This window comes from Capra hircus, chromosome 7 (assembly GCF_001704415.2).
Source record: "Capra hircus breed San Clemente chromosome 7, ASM170441v1, whole genome shotgun sequence".
Classification (NCBI taxonomy): Eukaryota; Metazoa; Chordata; class Mammalia; order Artiodactyla; family Bovidae; genus Capra; species Capra hircus.
The window spans coordinates 98513305-98537649 of record NC_030814.1 but is presented as its reverse complement, the minus strand read 5'-3'; the positions used below and the strand labels follow the sequence as shown (position 1 = coordinate 98537649).

The following is a 24345-nucleotide window of genomic DNA, read 5'->3' as shown; positions in this document are numbered from 1 at the left end:
ATGCACCAATTTACATTCTCACCGATAGTGCATGAGGATTCCCTTTTCTCTACATTCACATAGCATTTTTTTATCTCTTTTCTTTTTTATAGCAGTTTATATATACATATATATGTGTGTGTATGCATGTATATATATATTATATATGATTATCTTAAGGTGCTAAACTCTTTCCTTTATTTTTATCAAAATATAATCATTTTACAATATCATGTTAGTTTCAGTTATACAGAACAGTAATTCATATATATATATATATATATATATTCTTTTTCAGATTATTTTCCCTTATGAAAGTCGCTCAGTCAGTCGTGTCTGACTCTTTGTGACCCCATGGACTGTAGCCTGCCAGGCTCCTCTGTCCATGGGATTTTCCAGGCAAGAATACTGGAATGGATTGCCATTTCCTTCTCCAAGGGATCTTCCCCATCCAGGGATCAAACCCAGGTCTCCTGCCTCAGAGACAGGTTCTTTACAGTCTGAGCTATCAGGGAAACTATTTTTTCCTTGTAGGTTATTTCCCTTATAGGTTATTACAAAATGCTGAATATAGTTCCCAGAGCTAAACAGTAGATCTTTGTTAGTTATCTGCGTTATGTATAGTAGTGTGTATATGTTAATACCAACCTCCGAAGTTATCCCTGCCGCTCTTCCTTTCCACTTTGATAGCCATAAGTTTGTTTCCCGTGAGTCTCTTTCTGTTTTGTATGTAAGTGCATTTGTAATTTTTTTTTTAGATTCCACATAAAAAGGATATCATATAGTATTTGTCTTTGTCTAGCTTACTTCCCTTAGTATGATAATCTCGGTCTATCCACGTTGTTGCAAATGGCATTATTTCATTCTTTTTTATGGCTCAGTAGCATTCCACTGTATTCATGAACCACATCTTCTCTATCCATCCCTCTGTTGATGGTTGCTTCCATGCCTTGGCTATTGTGAACAGCACTGCTATGAACTATCTCTTGTCTTTCCAATAACAGCCATCGTAAGAGGTTGAGGTGACGTCTCCTTATGGTTTTGATTTGCATTTTCCTGATGATTAGTGATGTTCAGCACCTTTATGTACCTGTTGACCATCTCTATGTCTTCTTTGAGAATGTGCCTTAGTTTGGACAACCCAGAATGTCCCCCAGACAGTGCCAAATGTCCCCTGGGGGGCACAATTGTCCTCGATTAAGAACTGTTGCTCTAGAAGTTTCCTTCATGTTCCTTTTCCAAACAGTGTTTCCATCCTCAGAACATCGTTGACTTCCAACCCCATCTGTTAGTCTTGCGTGTTCTTAAACATATTATGAATGGAAACTCAAACTGCATCACTGCACAGTCTGAGTTATAGAACTTTTTAAAAATGATTTATTTATTTGGCTGTGTTGAAACTTGGTTGCGGCACACAGGATCTTTGTTGCATCATGTGAGATCTTTTGTTGTGATGCACCGATTCTAGCTGTGGCACATGGACTCCAGAGCACCTGGGCTCCACAGTTGCAGTGCGTGCCCACAGAGGGGCAGGCAGACCTCTGAGAGAAGAGCATCCAGAGAACTGCCCTCATCTTTCCCAGTTTCCAAGTGGTCCTGCTGACATAGTTAAACATCATCAGGGGCAGAGAGGGGAATATGGATCCCACTCCATCCTTATCACGGGTGCAGGAACCACTAACTTAGGGGAGACAGTTTAGTGATCCATCAACAGCTGAATGGATCAAGGTGTGGTGCATATATACAATGGAATACTACTGCTGCTGCTGCCGCTGCTAAGTCGCTTCAGGTGTCCAACTCTGTGCGACCCCATAGACGGCAGCCCACCAGGCTCCCCTGTCCCTGGGATCCTCCAGGCAAGAACACTGGAGTGGGTTGCCATTTCCTTCTCCAATGCATGAAAGTGAAAAGTGAAAGTGAAGTCGCTCAGTCGTGTCCGACTCTTCACAACCTCATGGACCTCAGCCCACCAGGCTCCTCCGTCCATGGGATTTTCCAAGCAACAGTACTGGAGTGGGGTGCCATTGCCTTTTCCGACAAAATGACTCTAGGCATTGCCAAATGTCCTCGGTGGTGGGAGGGAGTGGGGGTAGGGGGTGGAGGGAGTGAAGCGTGGGAAGAGGGGAATAGCCCCTAGGTGAGAAGCACTGTTCTTCATCAAAAGTTCAAAACCCAGCTGTGTCGTGTGCTAGATGCATGACTGGGGGCACATCCCCAAGCCTCAGCATTCTCATCTCTGCAATGGAGCCAATGAGTAGCAACCACTTTAGGGAATGCTGTGGGAGTGACACCTAGCTTCAGGGTCTGGATGATGACTGGAAGCCATGCCCAGCATGTAGTAGGTGTTCAATAAACAGTAAAGTTGTGATTACCCATCGTGAACCTAAACCTATAAACCCCTGTGCACCCCTTGAAGAGCAGGGCAGCTCCAGGACCCTGAGGACTCCCAGATGGTGCTCGGAAGTGCTTGTTGTCGTGTTCTGGAGAGACAGAAGATTTAAATCGTTTAAACAGGACTTGCCTGCTGGTGCAGTGGATAAGAATCCACCTGCTAGTGCACGAGACGTGGGTTTGATTCCTGGTCCAGGATGATTCCACATGCCTCAGAGCAACGAGGCCCACGTGCCACAAATACTGAAACCCGAGTGTCTAGAGCCAATGTTCCACAACAAGAAAAGCCACAGCGACAAGAAGCTCGCACACTGCAGCAGAGGGTAGACCCCACTTGCCGCAACTAGAGAAAGCTGGCACAAAGCAATGAAGACCCAGCACAACCAAAAATAAATAAGTAAATAAATTGCTAACTCAGGAAGAGTCTGAAGAATCTCGGGGTCTGGGGTCTAGTCCCCTCTGTCACAGATCTTGTTGGTCTTGGTGCTTTTCTGGTACCCAATTTTCCCCTCTGTGAGGTAGGGGGAACCGAACCCTGTAATCTCCCACTGGACTCTGGCTTGGCCTCTGTTTCTCTGTGATTGTTTTCTTAAGGAAGGGAGGGGGTGCCCAGGCAGACAACCAAGGGAGAGGAATTGGGCAAAAGCCAGACTCCACTTCCTGCTTCCTGCTACCTCCAGTCTTTGCTATTGCTGTGTCTTCTCCCCGGAACACTCCTTTCTCCATTCCCCAACTCCCCTGGCCCAGCTGGCTCCAGCTTCAGGACTTGGTGTACATGGCACCTCCTCCAGGAAGCCTTCCTTGATCCCCTGCAGCTTCCCTGTCTGGGACTGATATCTCCAACTGACTTCTCAGTTATTTATTTATTTGGCTGTGTCAGGTCTTAGTTGCAGCATGTGGGACCTAGTTCCCTGGCTGGAGAGCTCTAACTTGGGCCCCCTGCATTGGGAGTTCGGAATCTTAGCCACTGGGCCACTACAGTGCTTCTGTCAGCCCATCTTAATCACTTATGCCTCTTGGCCAGGCTGCATGTCCGAAGGGTATTCAGGGCTCAGCGTGTGTCTGAGCTGAGAACGAGTGAACTGAGATCATCGGGGCAAGAAGGGAGGAGAACAGGTTAGCAGGAAGTTGCATCGAGCATGAAGGAGCTGGGTTTTGGAGTGTTCTGATAAGCTCGCCTTGGCTACAATCCATGGAGTTTGGCTCTGGGTACCAGGGCATCTAAACAACAACAACAACCAGCTGCAGGAGAGATGTGAGGTGTTGCGGGGTTGCCCCTGTCTGCCACCTTCACACTAGGTGCCTTCCCATGTCATCCCCTGGATGAGAAGACAAACCCACCTGTCTGGCTGTGAGAGGCTTGAGGGGTGGACCAGGAAGGAGGATGGGGATCTCCTGAGCCCCTGGATGAGGCAGGCGCATGCGGGCCACTGCGGATCACGTACCTACAGAGGATCACCCTGGCACAGTCTGTGTTTGGCAGACGGTGGGGGAGAGGCAGTTTTTAGGGGCAGCTGTTGTAACAGTCCAGGCTTGGGTGATAAGTAACCTTCAAGGCCAGCCCCTCCTGGCCTTCTCTGCCCCTGGGGGCTGCTGAATGGCTTAGCTACATCCTCCATGCTGGCCATGTGAGTCCTAGAGGTGTCCAGGGGTGGCAGAGGGCGGTTCTGCAGGGCTCCCCAAGGGTACACCAAGTCCAGCCCTCCACTCCCCCAGCAGCCAGAGAATTCTCACATGGGAATGCAATCTCCTGTCCACTCCCACACATTCCAAAACCGTTTGAGCCAGCCGTGCCTCCCCCAGGGAGGGTCCACCCGGCTCAGTCTGGTAGTGCCAGCTCCTGAGCAGGAAGTTGTCAGCCAGGTAAAACCCAGGGGGCTTGAAAGATTAGAACAGATCTATGCCCAGACCTCTGTTTGCCTTTAAGCCCAGGCAGACAGCCACTTCAGGGCATCTCTTGGTCTGGCAGCAGGCTTTTCAGGAGCCAAATTTCGTCTGGTGTGTGGAAGTCCCATGTGCCCCTCTTCATAGAGGGTATTGATGCCAAAACCTGAGCTTCTCTGTACGCCAGTGCTGAATCAAATATCAGGGACGAGTTCCGGGTGAAGTAGAAAAGGAAATTTTTATTGCTTTGGCAAGCAAAGGGGGACACAGCGGGTGCATGCCCTCAAAACCACGTGTTTTCTCTTGGGAAAGATTGTGCTGTGTGTTAGTCAGTTGTGTCCAATGTTTTGCAACCCTATGGACTGTAGCCAACCAGACTCCTCTGTCCATGGAATTCTCCAGGCAAGAATACTGGTGTGGGTTGCCATGTCCTTCTTGAGGGAATCTTCATGACCCTGAGATGGAGCCCGCATCTCCAGCATTGGCTGGTGGATTCTTTATCGCTGAGCCACCAGGACTGAGAGATTTTATCGTAAATATTCAAAGAGGGCGTGATCAGCTTGTGGATGTTCTTCTGAGGGGTCGGTGGTGAGGTAAGTAGGAGTCAGCACCATCAACCTTCAAGTTCAGCAAGTCTGGGGTCTACATGCTTGTGGGCAGCATACCATTATTAATCATTAACTTTTCCCACCTGGAGGGGCTTTCAGTTTCTGCAAAAGAACTCAAAGATGTGTGTATCCATTGATGAGGAATCAGGGCCTTGCCCCAAGGCTGCTCTTGACTGTTAGTTTCTCCCTGGTTTTACACCCCATCCCTTCCCTAATTAACAACTGGTTGAATCTGCCCCTTGGAACTCAGAGAAGATCTTAGAAGCTGAATGAAGGTTTGTTTCCTATAATCAAAGAAATGGAGGTGTGGGACACAGAAAGGGCTTGTGCCCAGGAGCCCCACAGGGCCCTGGACAGTATCAGTATCAGTCTGCAGGCATTAGTCATCACAAGGCCGCTGAATAAAGCCAGCTGACCTTTGCCAGCCACAGAACCACTGCTTCCCCCTAGGGCAAGCCCTGCCCCTCTTGGGAAGTTCAGCAAGGCGTGTCCTCACCACCCTCCCAGGAGCCCGGCCAGGCTGGGCTGGGTTCAGTCACTGCGGCTCGTTCAGGGTGTGAGGAGCACTGCCCAGGCAGGTGGGCAGGAGAGTGGGCAGGAGCATGGGCAGGAAAGACCCTGCATACCCGGGGCGCCATCGGCGAGGGCACCTGGTGGCTCTGACCCTGAGCTTCTTTCTCACCTGCTGGCCAGGTAAGCCGGGCTGGGTTGGGGTCAGTGGAGGAGGCAGATACATACCTGGAGGAGAGAGGGACAGATGTGACAGATGCCTCAGGCTTCCCGAACCCCCTTGGGGGCAGTCCAGAGGGCTTCTGCTTTTTTTGGCAAAGGCCTCTATCACAGTCAGCCAGGTGGGGCTGGTTTTCCATACTGACTGGAGGAGACATCACAGAATGGCTACAGTGGAAATTAAATATTGCAGGATTAGAGATGGCCAAGCATTCCTCCTTTCACTGGCTCACTGACACATACATTTCCTAGGGCTTTTTTTTTTTTTTTAATTGGAGTATAGTTGATTGACAGGCTTCCTTGGTGGCTCAGACGGTGAAGAATCTGCCTGCAAAGTGGCAGACCTGGGTTCAGTCCCTGGGTTGGGATGATCCCCTGGAGCAGGGCATGGCAACCCACTTCGGTATTCTTGCCTGGAGAATCCCCATGGACAGAGGAGCCTTGTTGGCTGCAGTCTATGGGGTCCCAAAGAGTCAGACATGACCGAATGACTAAGCAGATAGTTGATTTGCAATGATGTGTTAGTGTCCGGTGTATCGCAAACTGATTCAGTAATTTACGTACATATATTCCTTCTTTTTTAAGATTTTTCTCATAAAGGTTATCACAGAATATAGAGTAGAGTTCCGTGTGCTGTACAGTAGTTGGTCATCCATCTGGGTTTTTGGTTCTTTTTTTATGATGAGTTTTATTTTATTTTATATTTTCTGACAGAGCCACATAGTGTTTGGGGATCTTAGTCCCCCGATCAGGGATCAAACCGTCCCCCCTGCATTGGGAACCTGGAGTCTTAAGCACTGGGCAGCCAGGGAAGTTCCAATTTGGGGGGGTTTTTTTGTCGTTGTTTTATTGACACCTCTGATTTCAGTACCTGTGCTGAGCTCTCAGATAGGAAATGAGCAAGTCACAGCCCCAGGCTTGCAGGAACTCCAGGCTGGTGGGCAAGACAGAGGGGTGCCCAGTCTTTCTTGGCACAAAGTTGAGCAAGAGCTTTGCCACCTTAGGGGTGCAGAGAAGGGGCAGTTTCCCCAAAACTGCAGGGCAGTATTGGATTGGCTGGAATTTCTACAGACAAGGTCAGTGGAAGAAGGAAAAGGACACTCCTGGAAGGGAGAACCGAGGGGGCAAAGGCCAGGAGACAGGAAGCTGTATTTGGGTCCTTTGATATGATGTGAGCGAATTTGAGTTGCACAGTCAGGGGATGCTGAGGGGACGGGTGGAAGCAGAAAGGCAGCTTGTGAGGATTAAGGAAGGTGTGTTCTTGGACCCCAAGGGGGACCTCACAGGCCTGTTAGTCATTTGGGGGGTCAGCTTGGGCCTGGCTAACCAGAGAAAGCCCACCGGCCTCAGGAAGAGGTGGGACTCCAGCTTAGTATTGGGGAGAGGAATCAGATTCTCTTCTCTACCAAAGGAAGGTCCAAGACTCTCCATGTGTGGCTCCAGGGCTTCTAGACCCCCACACTGTTTTACCCCTTCGGCAGGAAATTAGGGCTCTCCAGCCAAACCACTCTGGTGTCCAAATTCTCCAGGCAAGGATACTGGAGTGGGTTGCCATTCCCTTCTCCGGGTGTCTTCCCAACCCAGGGATTGAACCCAGGTCTCCTGCATTGTAGGCAGATTATTGTCTAGCCACCAGGGAAGCCCTCTACACTGGGTTGTTTGTTAATCACTAAGTCGTGTCTGATTCTTTTGTGGCCCCACGGACTACAGCCCACCAGGCCCCACTGTCCATGGGATTTACCAGGCAAGAATATTGGAGTGGTTTGCCATTTTTTTCTTCAGGAGATCTTCCCAACCCAGGAATCAAACCCACGTCTCCTGCACTGTGCCGGGTGCTTAAATATCTGTTAATTTACTCCGCCCAGGAGAAAGGACTGTCCTTAATGCTTGGCTGCAAAACAGAAGCTTCTAGAGCCTGAAGCTTCTAGAGGGTGAGGGCATCCTTTTTCCCCCATTCTCAGGGGCTCAGGCCACGGACACTGAAGCCAAGGGTGGGTGGGCCACCTCCTAGTCCCTCCCCAACTCAAGCCTCACTCTCTGCAGCTCCTGGAACAGGTGGAGAGGGCACCCCAGCCCCCAGCCCTGAGTCACTCAGGACAGCTCTGGGCCCCGGAAAAGCTTTGCGGTTGGACGCCACTGAAAGGCACCCACACAATGGCCTGAATGGTGGGCGGGTTTGTACCGGACAATTCCGCCACCTCTGATGGGGCGTGTCCCCCTGAGCTGTCCCCAAAGCACGTCACCACAAACAGAGGCTGTTTAACTGCTTTTGACCCCGAGGCTTCCTCAGAGTCAGATGCCGAGGGCCGTGTGAATGGAACGGGCTCTTGCTCCCACCCCAAGGAGGGCTGGTTGCCTGGACTAAGTGTTGACATCCCTCCCCAGTTGCCCATCAATTCCGCAGTAAATAGGAAGCCTGTTGGGGAGGGGTTCCCCTGGCAGGTCAATTCAGACACCTTTCAGGACTCTTCACTTTAATTCTGGAAAAGACTCCCTCGATTCCTGGGCAGAGACTAAAAAAAATGTAAATCCGACGTTGACAGGCTGTGTGTCCTTGGGCCTGATGCCTAACCTCTCTGAGTTTCTATCTCCCTAAAGGGTAATTTAAAAAATTCCAGAGCTGGTAGAGATCCACTCCCCTCTCCCCTCTCCCTCCACCCTAGACCCCATCCTGTGAATCTTCTTCTGCATCTGCATGCTGTACCTTCCCCCTCCTTGACCATGTGGCTGAAACCTGATAAGATCCCAGAGGACCACAGTAATCATCATTTTCTATTGTGGACCTACCATGAGCCAGGGCTTTCACCCTCGTTCTCTGGATTGAGCTTGCATGGGTGAGAGTAGGGGTACATTGCCTCCCATTTTATGGAAGAGAAAACAGGCTCAGAGAGATTGAGCCCTTTGTTTAAAGTCACACAGCAAGCACTCAGTGCTCTGTGGTGACCTAAATGGGAAGGAAATCCAAAAGCAGAGGGGATATATGTATATGTATGGGCTTCCCAGGTGCCGCTGGTGGTAAAGAACCCGCCTGCCAATGCAGGAAACCCAGGAGACCTAGATTTGATCCCTGGGTCCAAAAGATCCCCTGGAGAAGGGAATGGCAACCCACTCCAGTATTCCTTCCTGGAGAATCCCTTGGACAGAGGAGCCTCCATGGGGTCGCTAAGAGTCAGACGCAACTGAAGCGACTTAGCATGCATGCACACTTATGTATGTGTATAGCTGACTCATTCTGCTGTACAGTGGTGACTAGCATGGCGTGGTAAAGCCACTCATTTATTGTTATTCTGTCACTAAGTCGTGTCCAACCCTTTGTGACCCCGTGGACTGCAGCACACCAGGCGTCCCTGTCCTTCACAGCCTTCCAGAGTTTGCTCCGTTCATGTCCGCTGAGTCGATGATGCTATCTAACCATCTGTTCCCTGCCACTCCCTTCTCCTATTACCCTCAATATTTTCCAGGATCTGGGTCTTTCCAATGAGTTGGCTCTTTGCATCAGGTTAAAAAAAAATTTTTAACAAGTGAGGGAAGGGATCTGAACTCCCATTTCTGGATGATTCCTAAGCCCTGTACTTCACCCTCTGCCTGGAAAAGACTGAGGGTTGAGGAGTGTTTCTCCTCTCTTGGCTGTTTCCTGGCCCTTGGGTATCCCCATCCCCCAAGGTAGACAGCAACTGCCCTTCATCACCCCTCTGTCAACGTAAAAAGTACTCACAACTTAAAAGTTGAGAGTTATGTTTTATTTGGTGGAAATTTTTAGGACTTCAAGCCAAGGAGGCAGCATCTCAAGTAACACTGAGAGAACTGCTCTGAGGAGGCAAGGGGAGGAGCCAGGTTATATAAAAGTTTTGCAACAAAGGGCAGGTAGCCTGAACATCAAAAGATGATTGTTAATTAAAGAAAACCAGGGTTGTCCAGTGCTTGAGATTCCACACTCCCAGTGTAGGGGGTCTGGGTTCCATCCATCCCTGGTCAGGGAAGTAGGATCCCACATGCTGCAAGGGACAGCCAAAAAAAAAGAAAGAAATACAGGAGGAAAACCAGATAGCCCAAGTTAAGGAATTGAGTGCCTTTCTACGTACGGGAAGATGCGAGAGTCTGATTCACCGAGGTTGTTCCTTTCATATGCACCTCAGCTGTCTAGGGGCCAGTATCCTGGCTTCCCGGGTGGCACGATGGTAGAGAATCCACCTGCCAACGCAGGAGATGCAACACATGTGGGTCCGATAACTGGGTTGGCAAGTTCCCCTGGAGGAGGGCATGGCAACCCACTCCAGTATTCTTGCTTGAGAAATCCCATGGACAGAGGAGGCTGGTGGGCTACAGTCCATGGGGTCACAAAGAGTCGGACACAACTTAGTGACTAAAAAACAACAACTTTACATCCCACCAGCTCACCTGGGTGGAGTTTTCACCCTTCTCTTTCATGTCTGGTTTCTAGGGGTATCCTCACTCTCCCCCGGAGAGGGGGGTCTTCATTCTCCTCAGTGGAAAAGGTCCCCCTTTCCCTCACATTAAGGGTCCCTGAGCATCTTCACTCTATTGGGGAGGTCCTCACCTCTTTACTCAACACTCTTACACAGCGATTCATTCATCCATTCATTTGTTCAGTGATAATTTCTTGAGCACCTACTGTGTACCAGGCACTGTTCTGGTGATGGGGATACAGCTGTGAGCAACACAAAGATCCCTGCTGAGCTGACATTCTGGCAGGGGAGAGAGATCAAAACCCATATCAACAGTAAATAAATTATGCATTTAAGTATTAAGAGGGGCTTCCCTGATGGCTCAGTGAGTAAAGAATCCTCCTGCAATGCAGGACAAACAGGAGACAAGGATTTGATTCCTGGGTCAGGAAGATCCCCTGGAGAAGGAAATGGCAACCCACCCCAGTTTTCTTGCCTGGAGAATCCCATGGACTGAAGAGCCTAGAAGCCTACCGTCCAAAGGGTGGCAAAGAGTTGGACATGACTGAGCAATTAGGCACACATAAGTATTAAAATGGTGATAAGGAGAAGGGATTTTGGACAGAGAATCTGGGCTGCTGGAGTGTGTTGGGGTGGATTGCTCTCATCAGTAGGGCAGGGTGAGGGGAAGCCTCCTGTGGGTCAATGAACTAATGCATCCCAGTAAAACCCTGTGCAACCCAGAGGCAGGTGGGCTCTGATGTTATTTGTGCTGTAAAAATGGGGAAACTGAGGCTCTGTGGAGTGAGTGGGGCAGGACCAGCTTTAAATCCAGAACTCCAGGGCTTGAGTTCTGGCTCTGTGTGTGCACTTGTGTAAGTGTGCATATGTATGTGAGACAGTGTGTGTGAGACAGGGAGAAAGCAAAACAAGCTCTTTTTTCTTATGAGTGGTACTCTCCTTTTTTAAAAAAAAAAAAAAGCAAATTATTTCTTTATGCCTGTGCTGGGTCTTCATTGCTGCAAGAGCTTTTCTCTGGTTGTGGTGTGCAGACTTCTCATTGGAGTGCCTTCTCTTGCTGTGGAGCACGAGCTGTAGGGAGCATGGGCTTTGGCAGTTATGGCTCCTGGGCTCTAGAGCACAGGGTCAGTGGCTGTGGCACCAGGCTGAGTTGCTCCCCGGCCTGGGGATCAGGGATTGAACCTGTGTCCCTGACACTGGCAGGTGGATTCTTTACCACTGAGCCACCACGGAAGCCCTGATGGGCCCTCTTCTTTCTCTTCTGACAGCATGTCCTCACTTTTCTCAGGGATGGGGAGGAGCCCTTAGATCTCTCCTCCCAGGGAAGGTAGGACTTCAGTTGGTGCTGAAACCCCCAAAGGACCCCTACCCAACCAGCAGTCCCTTGCGGGGGTGCAGGGTAGGCCAGCAAGGCAAGGTAGGACCAAGGGACTCCGTCCACTACCTGACGCCCATCCTGAGGGTAGAGCTGGGCTTGGCATTTCCTCTGCTGTTCGGGCTGGGCTTCATCTCCTTGTGCCCCCACCTTGGGTCCTTGCCTGGGAGGAGACATCCCAGGAGCTGCCCTGGCTGGTGCGGCCCCATACATGTGTGGAGGCAGACCTCTCAATAGTCAAAGGAACTGACACTGAAGTTGAGCAGGGCATCCTGCCTGGCTGTCCCCTACCCATCCTGACCAGTCTCATTCATCTCCATTGGACCAACCAGCCGCTTGCAATATCTGTTCTGGGACAGCAGTCCTTTGGGCACCCAGTTTTGGGACTCCCCAAGAGAGCTGGGCCATAAAGAAGGCTGAGCACCAAAGAATGCATGCTTTTGAAACGTGGTGCCAGAGAAGACTCTTGAGAGTCCGTTGGACAGCAAGGAGATCAAACCAGTCCATCCTAAAGGATATCAGTACTGAATATTCATTGGAAAGACTGGTGCTGACGCTGAAGTTCCAATGCTTTGGCCATCTGATGTGAAGAGCCATATTATTGGAAAAGACCCTGATGCTGGGAAAGATTGAGGGCAGGAGGAAAAGAGGGCGACAGAGGATGAGATGGTTGGAGGGCATCACTGACTCAATGGACATAAGTTTGAGCAAGCTCCAGGAGATGGTGAGGGACAGGGAAGCCTGGCACGCTGCAGTCCATGGGGTCCCAGAGTTAGACATGACTTAGCAACTAAGCAACAAGACACAGTGAATCTGACCCCTGCTCCCCATCACTGATTCTTTTTTTAAAATTTTATTTATTTATTTTTGGCTGCACTGGGTCTTTGTTGCTGCTCAAGGGCTTTCTCCAGTTGAGGTGCTCGGGCTTCTCATTGCGGTGTCTTCTCTTGTTGCAGAGTATGGGCTCCAGATGTGCAGGCTTCAGTGGTTGTGACACATGGGCTTAGTTTTTCTGAGGCGTGTGGGAGCTTCCTCGCCCGTGTCCCGTGCATTGACAGGCGAATTCCTAATCCCCAGACAACCCATCATTGATGGGAAGGCCCCCATCATTGATTCTTATTCTGATTCCCACTTCTCTGGTTCTGACCCACTCCCTAACAGAACTCTGATCCCATTTACATCCTCCTTCTAACTAATAATAATAATAATAATAATAATAACAGCATTCAGTGCTATGCTAAAATGAGCCAAGGTAATAATAATATTTTTCAATTATTTTTATTATTCTATTCTATTTTATGTTTTATTCTTTTTTGTTTATTTTTCATCTTAATATATTTTATTTTTTATTTTTTTAAATATAAATTTATTATTTTAATTGGAGGTTAATTACTTTACAGTATTGTACTGGTTTTGCCATACATCGGCATGAATCCATATACACGTGTTCCGTATAAAGGTATACACGTGTTCCCCATCCTGAACCCCCCTCCCTCCTTCCTCCCTGTACCATCCCTCTGGGTCATCCCAGTGCACCAGCCCTGAGCATCCTGTATTATGCATCGAACCTGGACTGGCAATTCGTTTCATATATGATATTATACATGTTTCAATGCCATTCTCCCAAATCATCTCACCCTCTCCCTCTCCCACAGAGTCCAAAAGACTGTTCTATACATATGTGTCTCTTTTGCTGTCTCACATACAGGGTTATCATTACCATCTTTCTAAATTCCATATATATGCGTTAGTATACTGTATTGGTGTTTTTCTTTCTGGCTTACTTCACTCTGTATAATAGGCTCCAGTTTCATCCACTTCATTTTTAATGGCTTATGTCTTTAAATTTCAATTCACATCCAGTCCACTGTCTTTGGTGAATTTTGACAAATTATACTCATACAACAATCAAAAGCAATATATGCCAGACAATGGGATTTTTTACTTTATTTATTGAATAAATGCATTTATTTAAAGCTGGGCACAGTCTTTCTCTGGTTGCAGCAGGTGGGAGCTACTCTCTAGTTGTGGTGCCTGGGCTTCATTGCAGTGGCTTCTCTTGTTGTGGAGCACGAGCTCTGGGATGGGTGGGCTCAGTAGTCCGGCACACAGGTTTAGTTGCCCAACGGTATATAGAATCCTCCCCGACCAGAGATTGAACCCGTGTCCCAGGCATTGGCAGGCAGAGTCTTAACCACTGGATCACCAGGGAAGTCCCAGACACTATTTTAAGCCCTTCACATAGATTAATTCATTTAATCCTCTTAGTGGCCTGATGAAGTATGTATCCTTATCACTTCCACATAGCAGATAAGGAAACTGAAATGGAGGCCTTGTTAGTTTATGTGACTTGCCCAAGGTCATGCCACTGGTCCCTGGGAGAGCTGGACCTCTCTTCCAGGCAGCCTGGCTCTGTAAATGCCCAGTGATGCTGACACCAGCTCCCTTCCCAGTGACACCAGTGTGAGAGAAGAGATGGGATGGGGAAGGAAGCCAGGCGGAGCTAGATAGCAGAGGATGAGCTGATGCGGGAACATCTGGCAGAGTTTTTGACTGGGATTCATAATAAGAAATACATCTGTAGGGATGTGGATAGAGTCAGCAGGACAGGGTGAACTGTCAGAGAGAGAAAAACAAATACTGTATATTAATGCGTATATGTGGAATCTTAAAAAAATGTGAGGAATCTATTTGCAGGGCAGGAATAGGGAAGCAGACATAGAGATTGTGGGGGGAAGGGAAGGGGGGATGAACTGAGAGATTAGAACTGACATATATACACTAGGGCTTCCCAGGTGGCGCTAGTGGTAAAGAACCTGCCTGCCCATGCAGAAGACATGAGACCTGGGTTTGATCCCTGGATCAGGAAGATCTTCTGGAAGAGGGCATGGCAACCCACTCCAGTAGTTTTGCCTGGAGAATCGCCATGGACAGAGGAGCTTGGCGGGCTACAGTCCATGGGGTCGCAGAGTTGAACACTACTGAAGCGACTTAGCATGCATGCCTGCACCCACATATATACCACCATGTGTAAATAGCTAGCTAGTGTGCTATGTGCTAGAAAGCTGCCGTATAGCACAGGAGGTTTGGCTCAGTGCTCTGGGATGATCTAGGAAGGTGGATGGGAGGCAGGGTGGGAGGGAAGTCTCAGAGGGAGAGGGCGTGTGTGTGTGTGTATGTGTGTCCGACTCTTTGCGAATATATGGACTATAGCCCACTAGGCCCCTCTGCCCATGGAATCCTCTGGGCCAGAATACTGGAGTGGGTAGCCTTTCCCTTGTCCAGGGGATCTTCCCAACCCAGGGATCAAATCCGGGTCTCTCGCACTGCAGGCGGATTCTTTACCGGCTAAGCCACAAGGGAAGCCCAAGAATACTGGAGTGGGTAGCCTAATCCCTTCTCCAGTGGATCTTTCCAACCCAGGAATCAAACCAGGGATCTCCTGCATTGCTTCCCTTGTGGCTCAGCTGGTAAAGAATCCACCCACAATGCAGGAAACCTAGGTTTGATTCCTGGGTTGGGAAGATCCTCTGGAGAAGGGAACGACTACCCACTCCAGTATTCTGGCCTGGAGAATTCCACGGACTGTATAGTCCATGAGATCTCAAAGAGCTAGACATGACTGAGAGATTCACTTTAACTCCTGCGTTGCAGGCAGATTCTTTACCAACTGAGCTATGAGGGAATGAAAAAGAAATGCATTTTACATTGTGACCAGCTCTGTGCTTAGGTGTGTGTGTATCTAAAAATACTTTTGTAAAATCATTTACCCCTGCTGCACCCAGTGTGCCCTGATGCCTTATTCTGTTATCCTCTTACATTATTGGTGCTGTTGACAACCCACTAAATTGGGTTCCTACCTGCTTTTTCTATGCAACAGCAATAAGCTTAGACCAAGCACACTAGAACAGTCTCTCAATTGGGCACAGAGGTCAGTATATCTGAGTCTGGATCATTCTTTGTGGTGGGAGCACTGTCCTGTGCATTGGAAGATATTAATCAGCATCCCTGGTCTCTACCCACAAGATGCCAATAGCAACCGACCCTCGAGTCATGACAACCAAAAATGCTCCATGAGTAGGTGCTCAGTCATGTCTGATACTTTGCGACTGTGGCCCGCCAGGCTCCTCTGCCCATTGGATTTCCCAGGCAAGAATACTGGAGCGGGTTGCCATTACTTTCTCCCTGGGATCTGCCCGACCCAGAGATGGAAGCCAAGTCTCCTGTGTCTCTCGTACTGGCAGGCAGATTCCGTACTGCTGAGTTGCTCCAGGAAGCCACCTGGGAATCCCCAAAGTGTCTCCAGACATTGCCAAATGCAGCCTGTCACAGTACCTGAAAATAGTAGGTATGCAGGAAATATTTGTCGCATGAATAATAAAGGCAAAAAAATCTCACTTGCTGAGATTACTGGTCTGCAGCCTCATTCCCCGGTCATGACAGCTGTCCTGATAGCCTAAGGGGTTGCTAGTTCATCTTCTCTGTCCAAAGCAGGACCCGACTGACAGGAAGACACGCAAAGCATCTCTCCGACAGTTGCGGCTCCTCTGAGCGCCCCAGGACGAGCCCAGTGCTGAGCTCTCCCCAGACTCTTCCAGAAGCCTTCAGCTTGCCACCTCTCCCTCCGCACCCCTTTCTCTATTGCTGCAGGGCCTTCTGAAGAAGCCTCTGGGTTTGTGTCAGGTGGTACCCACAAATACCTCTTCTTCAGCCAGGGTTCGGTCCCCAGTCCTGTCATGAGTCTTGCTTTGGGCACATCCTTGGGGACAATGTTCAACCAATTTTTTTGAGGCCCTGTTTTCTTCACAGTTGTGTCTCTGAAAGCATGGCTCATCTGGGACATGAACTTTGGAGGATGCTTCAGAGACAGAACTGTTTCTTTAAAAAAAAAATTTATTGGAGTATGGTTGATGCATGGTAACCCACTCCAGTATTCTTCCCTGAAAAAGCCCATGGACAGAGGAACCTGGCGGGCTCCAGTCCACGGGGTCAAAAAGAGTCGGACACAACTGAGCAACTAAGCACACACGAGGTTGATTTGTTGGGTTGCCCTCAAGTTTGTAAAGATTTTTCCATGAGATGTTACAGAAAAACCAGATGAACTTTTTGGCCAACCCTGTACAATGTTGTGTTAGTTTCAGGTGCGCAGCAAAGTGAATCAGTAATTTGTTGTTCAGTCACAAAGTTGTGTCCAACTCTTTGCAAACCCAGCTTCCTTGTCCATCACCATCTCCCCGAGTTTACTCAAACTCATGTCTGTTGAGTCGGTGATACCATCCAAACATCTCATCCTCTGTTGTCCCCTTCTCCTCTTGCCCTCTATCTTTCCCAGCATCAAGGTCTTTTCCAGTGAGTCCATCAGGTGGCCAAAGTATTGGAGCTTCAGCTTCAGCATCAGTCCTTTCAATGAATATTCAGGGCTGGTTTTCCTTTAGGATTGACTGGTTTGATCTCTTTGCTGTCTAAGGAACTCTCAAGACTCTTCTCCAGCACCACGGTTCAAAAGCATCATTTCTTTATGATCCAACTCAGCCTTCTTTATGGTCCAATTCTCACACCTGTACATGACTATTGGAAGAAACCATAGATTTGACTATGTGGACCTCTGTTAGCAAAGTGATGTCTCTTTTTTAATACGCTATCTAGGTTTATCATAGCTTTTCTTCCAAGGAACAAGCGTATTTTAATTTCTTGGCTGCAGTCACCAACCGCAGTGATTTTGGAGCCGAAGAAAATAAAGTCTGTCACTGTTTCCATTTTTTCCCCATCTATTTGCCATGAAGTGATGGGACCAGATGCCATGATCTTAGTTTTCTGAATGTTGAGTTTTAAGCCAGCTTTTCGCTCTCCTCTTTCATCCTCATCAAGAGGCTCTTTGGTTCCTCTTAGTTTTCTTCCATTAGAGTGGTATCATCTGCATATCTGAGGTTGATATTTCTCCCAGGAATCTTGATTCTACCTCGTGAGTCATCTAGGCCAGCATTTTGCATGATGTACTCTGCATAAAAGTTAAATCAGTTACAGTACTCTTGTCTGGGAAATCCCATGGACAGAGGAGCCTCATGGGCTACAGTCCATAGGGTTGCAAAAGAGTCAAGACACAACAATATTAATAGTGGTTAAGACTCCACACTTCCAACTCCTTTCCATGCAGGGGGTTCCATTCCTAGTTGGGGAACTGAGATCCCACAAGCTGCAGGTGAGGCCAATAAAAAAAAGAAAGAAAAAAAAAGACAATTCAGTAAGGAGAGAAGAGTGAATACAATAACAGAAGCTGAATTAATGAATAGGTGTTCATTTGTGTAAAGGGAATGGTGATCATTAAAAAGATGAGTGAAGGATTATGCTGTTGGGCTGGGAAACTGTGAGAACGAAGCTGTGGTTTAAAGAAGAGAGGATGGATTTTGTGGGATATAAGGACAGAGCAGAGAGTCTCACCCTCGGCGCTATTGTGTTGATGTCATTTCGTCACTCAGTCGTGTCCAACTCTTTGTGACCCCCCCCATGGACTGTAGCCCACCAGGCTCCTCTGTCCATGGGATTTTCCAGGCACGAATACCAGAATGGATTGCCAAGCCATTGTCCAGAGTATCTTAACGACCCATGGGTTGAATCCTTGTCTCCTGAATCTCCTGCATTGGCAGGCGGATTCTTTACCTCTAAGCCACCAGGGACCGCACCGTTGAGATTCAGTTCAGTTCAGTTCAGTCGCGGCCAGGTAATTCTTTGCAGGGGAGGCGGTGGGCTATGCAGTACAGTTGTTAGAAGCATCCCTAGCTTCTGACCACTAGATAGAAGCAGAAGATCACTAGCTGTGACAACTGAAGGTGCATAGATAATACCTGTTCTCTGGAAGAACAATCACAATGGGTTGAGAAGCACCATTTTAGAGACACAAGGGGATGGATCATTAAGGACCCTGACACGCTAAGGAACTCTATCCTATAGGCAGTGAGGATCCATTGAAAGATTTCAGAAAGGGAACTGAGAAATGGTTAGCTTTTCATCTTCAAGAACTTTCTGTGGTTGCAACACCCTCCTGTTTCTCCTGCCCAAATTTACTTTTCTTTTAAAAATTTTTATTGCAGTATAGCTGCATTACAATTCATGTTAGTTTCTTCTCTACAGCAAAGTGCATCAGCTATGCGTATATGTACGTATATTTTTTGTTTAGTCACTCGGTCGTGTTTGACCTTTTCAAGACCCGCATGGACTGTGTAGCCTGCCAGGCTCCTCTGTCCATGGGGATTCTCCCAGGCCAAGAATACTGGAGTGGGTTGCCATTTCCTCCTCCGGGGGGATCTTTCTGACCCAGGAATCAGACCTGTGTTTCCTGCATTGGCAGGTGGGTTCTTTACCACTGCACCAACAGGGAAGCCCAGATCTAACCATATCATCAGATATTTTTCACATAACAGCACACAAACCAATCAAAGATAGTCCAGAACAGATCAGAGGCTACAAATCATGTATATAGCCCCTCTTTTTTGGATTTCTTTCCCATTTAGGTCACCACAGAGCCTGAGTAGGGTTCCCTGGCCTATATGTAGGTTCTTATTAGTCATCTGTTTTATATGTAGTAGAGTATAGATATCAATCTCAACCTCCCAGTTCATTCCACCCAGATTTATGTATTCTTGATCAGAAGAGTTGCCCATGTTTCCTCCAGCCTCCACTATATAATGGTTCATACAGACCCAGCTTTGTCCAACAGAGCCCAGAGATTCTACCTAAATCTCATACCACAAAATAAAACTGCAGCTCAGTAGTAGGCTTCCCAGATGGCACGGTGGTAAAGAATCCACCTGCAGTGTGGGAGACCTGGGTTCTATCCCTGGGTTGGGAAGATTCCTTGGAGGAGGAAATGGCAACCCACTCCAGTATTCTTGCCTGGAAGATCCCATGGATAGAGGAGCCTGGAGGGCTACAGTCCATGGGGTCACAGAGTCTCATATGACTGAGCACGCATGCAAAGCAAAGTAGGTCTGTAGCAGCCAACTCCACTCAGAGGACTATTGTTTTTCTTTTAAATTTTTATTTATTCATTTTTGGCTGGATCCTTTCTGCTGTCTGAGGGCTTTCTCTAGTTGCAGAAAGTGGGGCTACTCTTCTTTGCTGTGCTCGGGCTTCTCACTGTGGAACATGGGTTCTAGAGCACGGGCTCAGTAGTTGTAGCACACGGGCTTAGTTGCCCCTCGGCATGTGGGATCTTTCCAGAACTGAGGATCAAACCCATGTCCCCTGCACTGGCAGGTGGATTCTTTACCACTGAGCCACCAGGGAAGTTCCAGAGGTCTAGTCTTAAACTTGAACACCAAGAGATAACAATGACCCATCCCTAATTGAACCCACAGGCCCCACTGCATCAACGGCATCAACCCAGTCCTTGACAACACCAGGCAGCAACACCCACATCACACCGGGGAATTCTAGACCCACAGGAGCCACAGAATCAACCAACATCAGCAAAACCAGTGCTTTAACTTCTGGAGAACAAAGGAGTCCTGGGAACATCAACCTTACCAGTGTTTCAGGAGTGACACCCACATCTCCTTCTGCCATCTTTGTCCCAAAAGACACCACCAATCATCCAACAATGGCTGAAAATGAGACTAAGGGAACTTTGAGTGCCTCTATAGCTCCACCTGAGACCTCTGTTACTGAAAGAAGAAACAGTTGGGATATCACCTCTAACACCTTAGATTTGAGCACTGTTGAAAGCCAGGAAGAAAGTTCTACTGTGGTCTCTCCATCACACACAGCAGGGGAGGTCAGAAGTCCTGACACCACTGCTAATGGGTACAGCCCCAGCACAACTGCCCTTGAGAGCTCAAACATCTCCAGGACACTAGATTCCAACACCTCATCAGAAGAAATGTGGACCAGCGCAGGTACAAGTGAACCCTCAGCTGAACCCCAGTCCACCTGGGGGGCACAGACAAGTCCTACAGAGGGAACATTGGCCATGAAGACAGGCCCTATCCACACCTCCCTTAGTATCTGGGTGGTTTCTGAGTCCACTGAGCCAAGCACAAGCTTCACTGAAACAGCATCACCTGGAGAAACATCTTCAGACACACCCACCCTAGAAGCCACAGCTGGCCCAACCCCTGAGGAGACGACACCTTCCACTGAGATCACACGCACAGGTGACAGTGACACAAGGACCAGCCAGGATACAACACCCCTACCTACAGCAGCCACAACTCCATCTGAAACAGCTGTAGGTTTGACTCCTGCCCTCGGTTCTGCCCCGGTGTCCATGTGGAGAGCAGTGACCATGCTGGATCCTGGCTCAAGTGCTCCAGGAAGGACAACCCCAATATCCAGCAAGACGTCTTCCAAAATGCCTGGGAAGCCAGATTCTAAGGAGGGAACCAGCCAGGTTCTGACTGTATCCAAAGCTGAGTATCACTTCTCCTCTCCTGACACCAGCCCACCAGGAGACCTCATGACCCCCACCAGCGTTCCTCTGTTCTTGTCCACCTCCATTTCTGATCCTACAAGATCACCGTCCAGCCCAGCTTCAGACCACAGGGTCGCCTCCTCCAAGGACACAGAGACTCCTGGGAGCACAGAAAGGACAGAGTCGAACCCAGCTTTTCCTCTTTCCGAAACATCAAGTCACACAGAAACCAGGGGTGAAAGAGTCAGAGGTATGACTTCCCCTCTGGGCCACCCATTTCCCTCAGGGGAAGGGACAACAAGGAGTGTCTTCACACCTAGCACATCCCCTGATGCCACAGACTCACCCGGCATCTCCACAGCCAGCACCTTGGCTTGGGAAGGGTCATCTGAACCAGGCACCCTCAGCAGCCTCCAGGTTCCAAGAGAGAAAACCACATCCCCTTCCACCACCGCCGTCTCAAAGGAGACCAATATCCATCCATCGTTAACTGGAAATGAGACCAAGGAGACCTTCAGTGGATCTTCAGCTCCCCCTGAGGTCTCTGCTCCTGAAAGGGAGAGGAACGGGATGACCACCTCTGCCCCTTCCCCAAATTTGAGCACTACCGACAGCAGAGAGACAAGTACAACTCAGGTCTCTCCATCACCCCCAGGGAGGGAGCTCAGAAGCCCCCACACCGTTTCTGAAAGACATATCCCCAGCACAGCTCCCCCTGAGAGCTCTGACTCCCCCAGGACTCCTGTTTCCAGCACCTCAACAGAAGCATCACGGAGCAGTGCAGGCACAGATCAACACTTACCTGGATCCCAGCTCACCAGGCGGACAGAGACAAGTCCTGGAACAAAGACGCTGACCAGTGAAACTGGTCCTGTCACCATTTCCCCTGGTACCTGGGGAGCTGTTGGCTCCACCACCCCAAGGTCAAGCTCCACTGAAACAGCATCACCCAGAGAAACATCTTCAGACACTCCCATCCCAGAAGCCACAACCAGACAAACCACTAAAGAGTTTACGTCTCCCATGGAGATCTCACGGACAGGTGACAGGGACACAAGGACCAGCCAGGATACAACCTACCTAACTAGCAGAGACACAGCTTCCTCTGAAACAACTACACACTTGACCCTGGCCACCAGCAACGTCCCAGTGTCCATGGCTACAACAGTGACCACGGTTCCTCCTGGCTCCAGTGCTCCCGCAGGGACAAGCCCCACAATAAGCAAGGTTTTCTCCAAAATGCCTGAGATGTTATCTACAAGGAAGCAAGATTCTAGGGAGGGAACCAGCCAGGTTCTGACCCCATCCAACCCTGGACATCAGTACTGGACATCCAACCCTGGACATCAACCCTCTCCCAACAGTACTCCTGCAGGAGACAGCAGGATACCCACCAGCCCTCCTCTGCTGTTGTCCACCTCAGCTCCTGATGATACAACATCACGGATCAGCGCAGCTTCAGACCATATGGTCACCTCCTCCATGCACACAGAAACCACAGCAAAGACAGAGCCCAGCTCAGCTTTCTCTATTTTCCAAACACTAACTGATGCAGAAACTGGTGCCCAAAGAGTCAGAGGTACAACTTTCCCTCTGGGCCTCCCATCTCCATCAGGGGAAAGGACAGCAAGGACTGTCCTCGTGCCTAGTACATCCCCTGATGCCACAGACTCATCTCCCATCACAACAGCCAGCACCTTGGTTTCGGAAGTTTCATCTGGTCTGGCCACCCTCAGCATCACCCAGGTTCTAGGAGTGAAAACTACATCCCCTTCCACCACCTCCGTCTCAGAGGAGACCAGTACTCATCCATCTATGACCGAGAAACATACCAGAGAACCTTTGACAGCACCTGTGGCTCCATCTGTGACCTCTGCTCCCGGAAGGGAGAATAATTTGGCCACCACTTCTGCCCCCTCCCCAGGCTTCAGTTCTATGGACGGCAAGGGGACAAGCTCAATTCAGCTCTCAAAATCCCATCCAGAATGGGAGCTCAGAACACCACACACCACTTCTGAAAGACACAGCCCCAGCACAACTGCCCCTGAGAGCTCAAACATCTCCAGGACACTTGATTCCAGCACCCCATCAGAAGAAATGTGGACCAGCGCAGGTACAAGTGAACCCTCAGTTGAACCCCAGTCCACCTGGGGGGCAGAGACAAGTCCTACAGAGGGAACATTGGCCATGGAGACAGGCCCTATCCACACCTCCCTTACTCACTGGGTGGTTTCTGAGTCCACTGAGCCAAGCACAAGCTTCACTGAAACAGCATCACCTGGAGAAACATCTTCAGACACACCCACCCTAGAAGCCACAGCTGGCCCAACCCCTGAGGAGACGACACCTTCCACTGAGATCACACGCACAGGTGACAGTGACACAAGGACCAGCCAGGATATGACCTACCCAACTAGCAGAGACACAGCTTCCTCTGAAACAATTACACATTTGACCCCAGCCATCAGCAGTGCCCCAGTGTCCGTGGCTACAGCAGTGATCACCATGGCTCCTGGCTCAAGTGCTCCAGCAGGGACAAGCCCAACATCAAGCAAGCTTTCTTCCACAATTCCAGAAGTCTTATCTACAGGGAATCCTGATTCTGGGAAGCCAAGCAGCTGGGGTCTGACTCCATCAACTTCCAGACATCATTTTTTGTCTTCTGAATCCAGCCCTGCAGGAAATATCATGAAAAGCACCAGCCCTCCTCTGTTGATGTCCACTTCAATTCTTGATGGTACAGCATCAGGCCTCGGCACATTCTCAGATCTTAAGTTCACCTCCTCTGCGCACACAGAGACCCCTGAGACCACAGCAAAGACAGAGCCCAGCTCGGCCTCCCCTCTCTCCAGTACACTCAGTAATGCAGAAACAAGTACTGAAAGAGTCAGAGGTATGACTTCCACTCTGTTTGTCTCATCTCTATCAGGCAAGGGGACAAATGTGTCCTCAGTCTTGGCATCTCTCTTGATATCACAGGTTCACTCACCCTCCCCACACTGAGCCCCTTGGCTTCAGAGGGGTCAGCTGATCCTCATCCTCTCAACCTTGTCCATATTTCTCAAAAGAAATCCACTTTTCTCTCTTCACCCCTTCCTCCTCAGCAGAGACCAACAGCCACCTATTTGTTGTTAACACTGTTGAGTCGCTAAGTCATGTCGACTCTTTTGTGATCCCATGGACTGTACCCACCAGGCTCCTCTGTCCATGGAATTCTCCAGGAAGGAATACTGGAATGGGTTGCCCATTCCTTCTTCAGATGATCTTTCTGACCCAGGGATTGAACCTGTGTCTCCTACAATAGCAGGCAGATTCTTTACCACTGAGCCACCTGGGAAGCCCCACCTACTCCAGAGGAAACCAAGGGAAATTTTGAATCTATCCATGTCTCAACCTGAGACCTCTACTTTCAGTTTAATGACCACCTAGGTCATCACCTCTGTCCCCTACCCACAGCTTCCTCACCATGGAAACACACAGCACACATTCAACTCAGTTTTCTTCATCCCACCTAGGGAGTTAGCTCAGAGACACAGCAGTGCCTCA

At 49.1% G+C, this 24345-nt stretch overlaps 1 protein-coding gene across 1 annotated transcript in view; it reads left to right on the top strand.

The window, feature by feature from the left end:
• Nucleotides 5387-24345, top strand: part of LOC106502282 (mucin-16-like) — a 28887-nt gene continuing 9928 nt past the window's right edge. The window contains exons 1-2 of the mRNA XM_018051682.1: nucleotides 5387-5555; nucleotides 19748-23692. Coding sequence (XP_017907171.1) covers nucleotides 5465-5555; nucleotides 19748-23692 — 4036 coding nt within the window. The 5' untranslated portion in view covers nucleotides 5387-5464. The remainder of the gene's footprint in view (nucleotides 5556-19747; nucleotides 23693-24345) is intronic.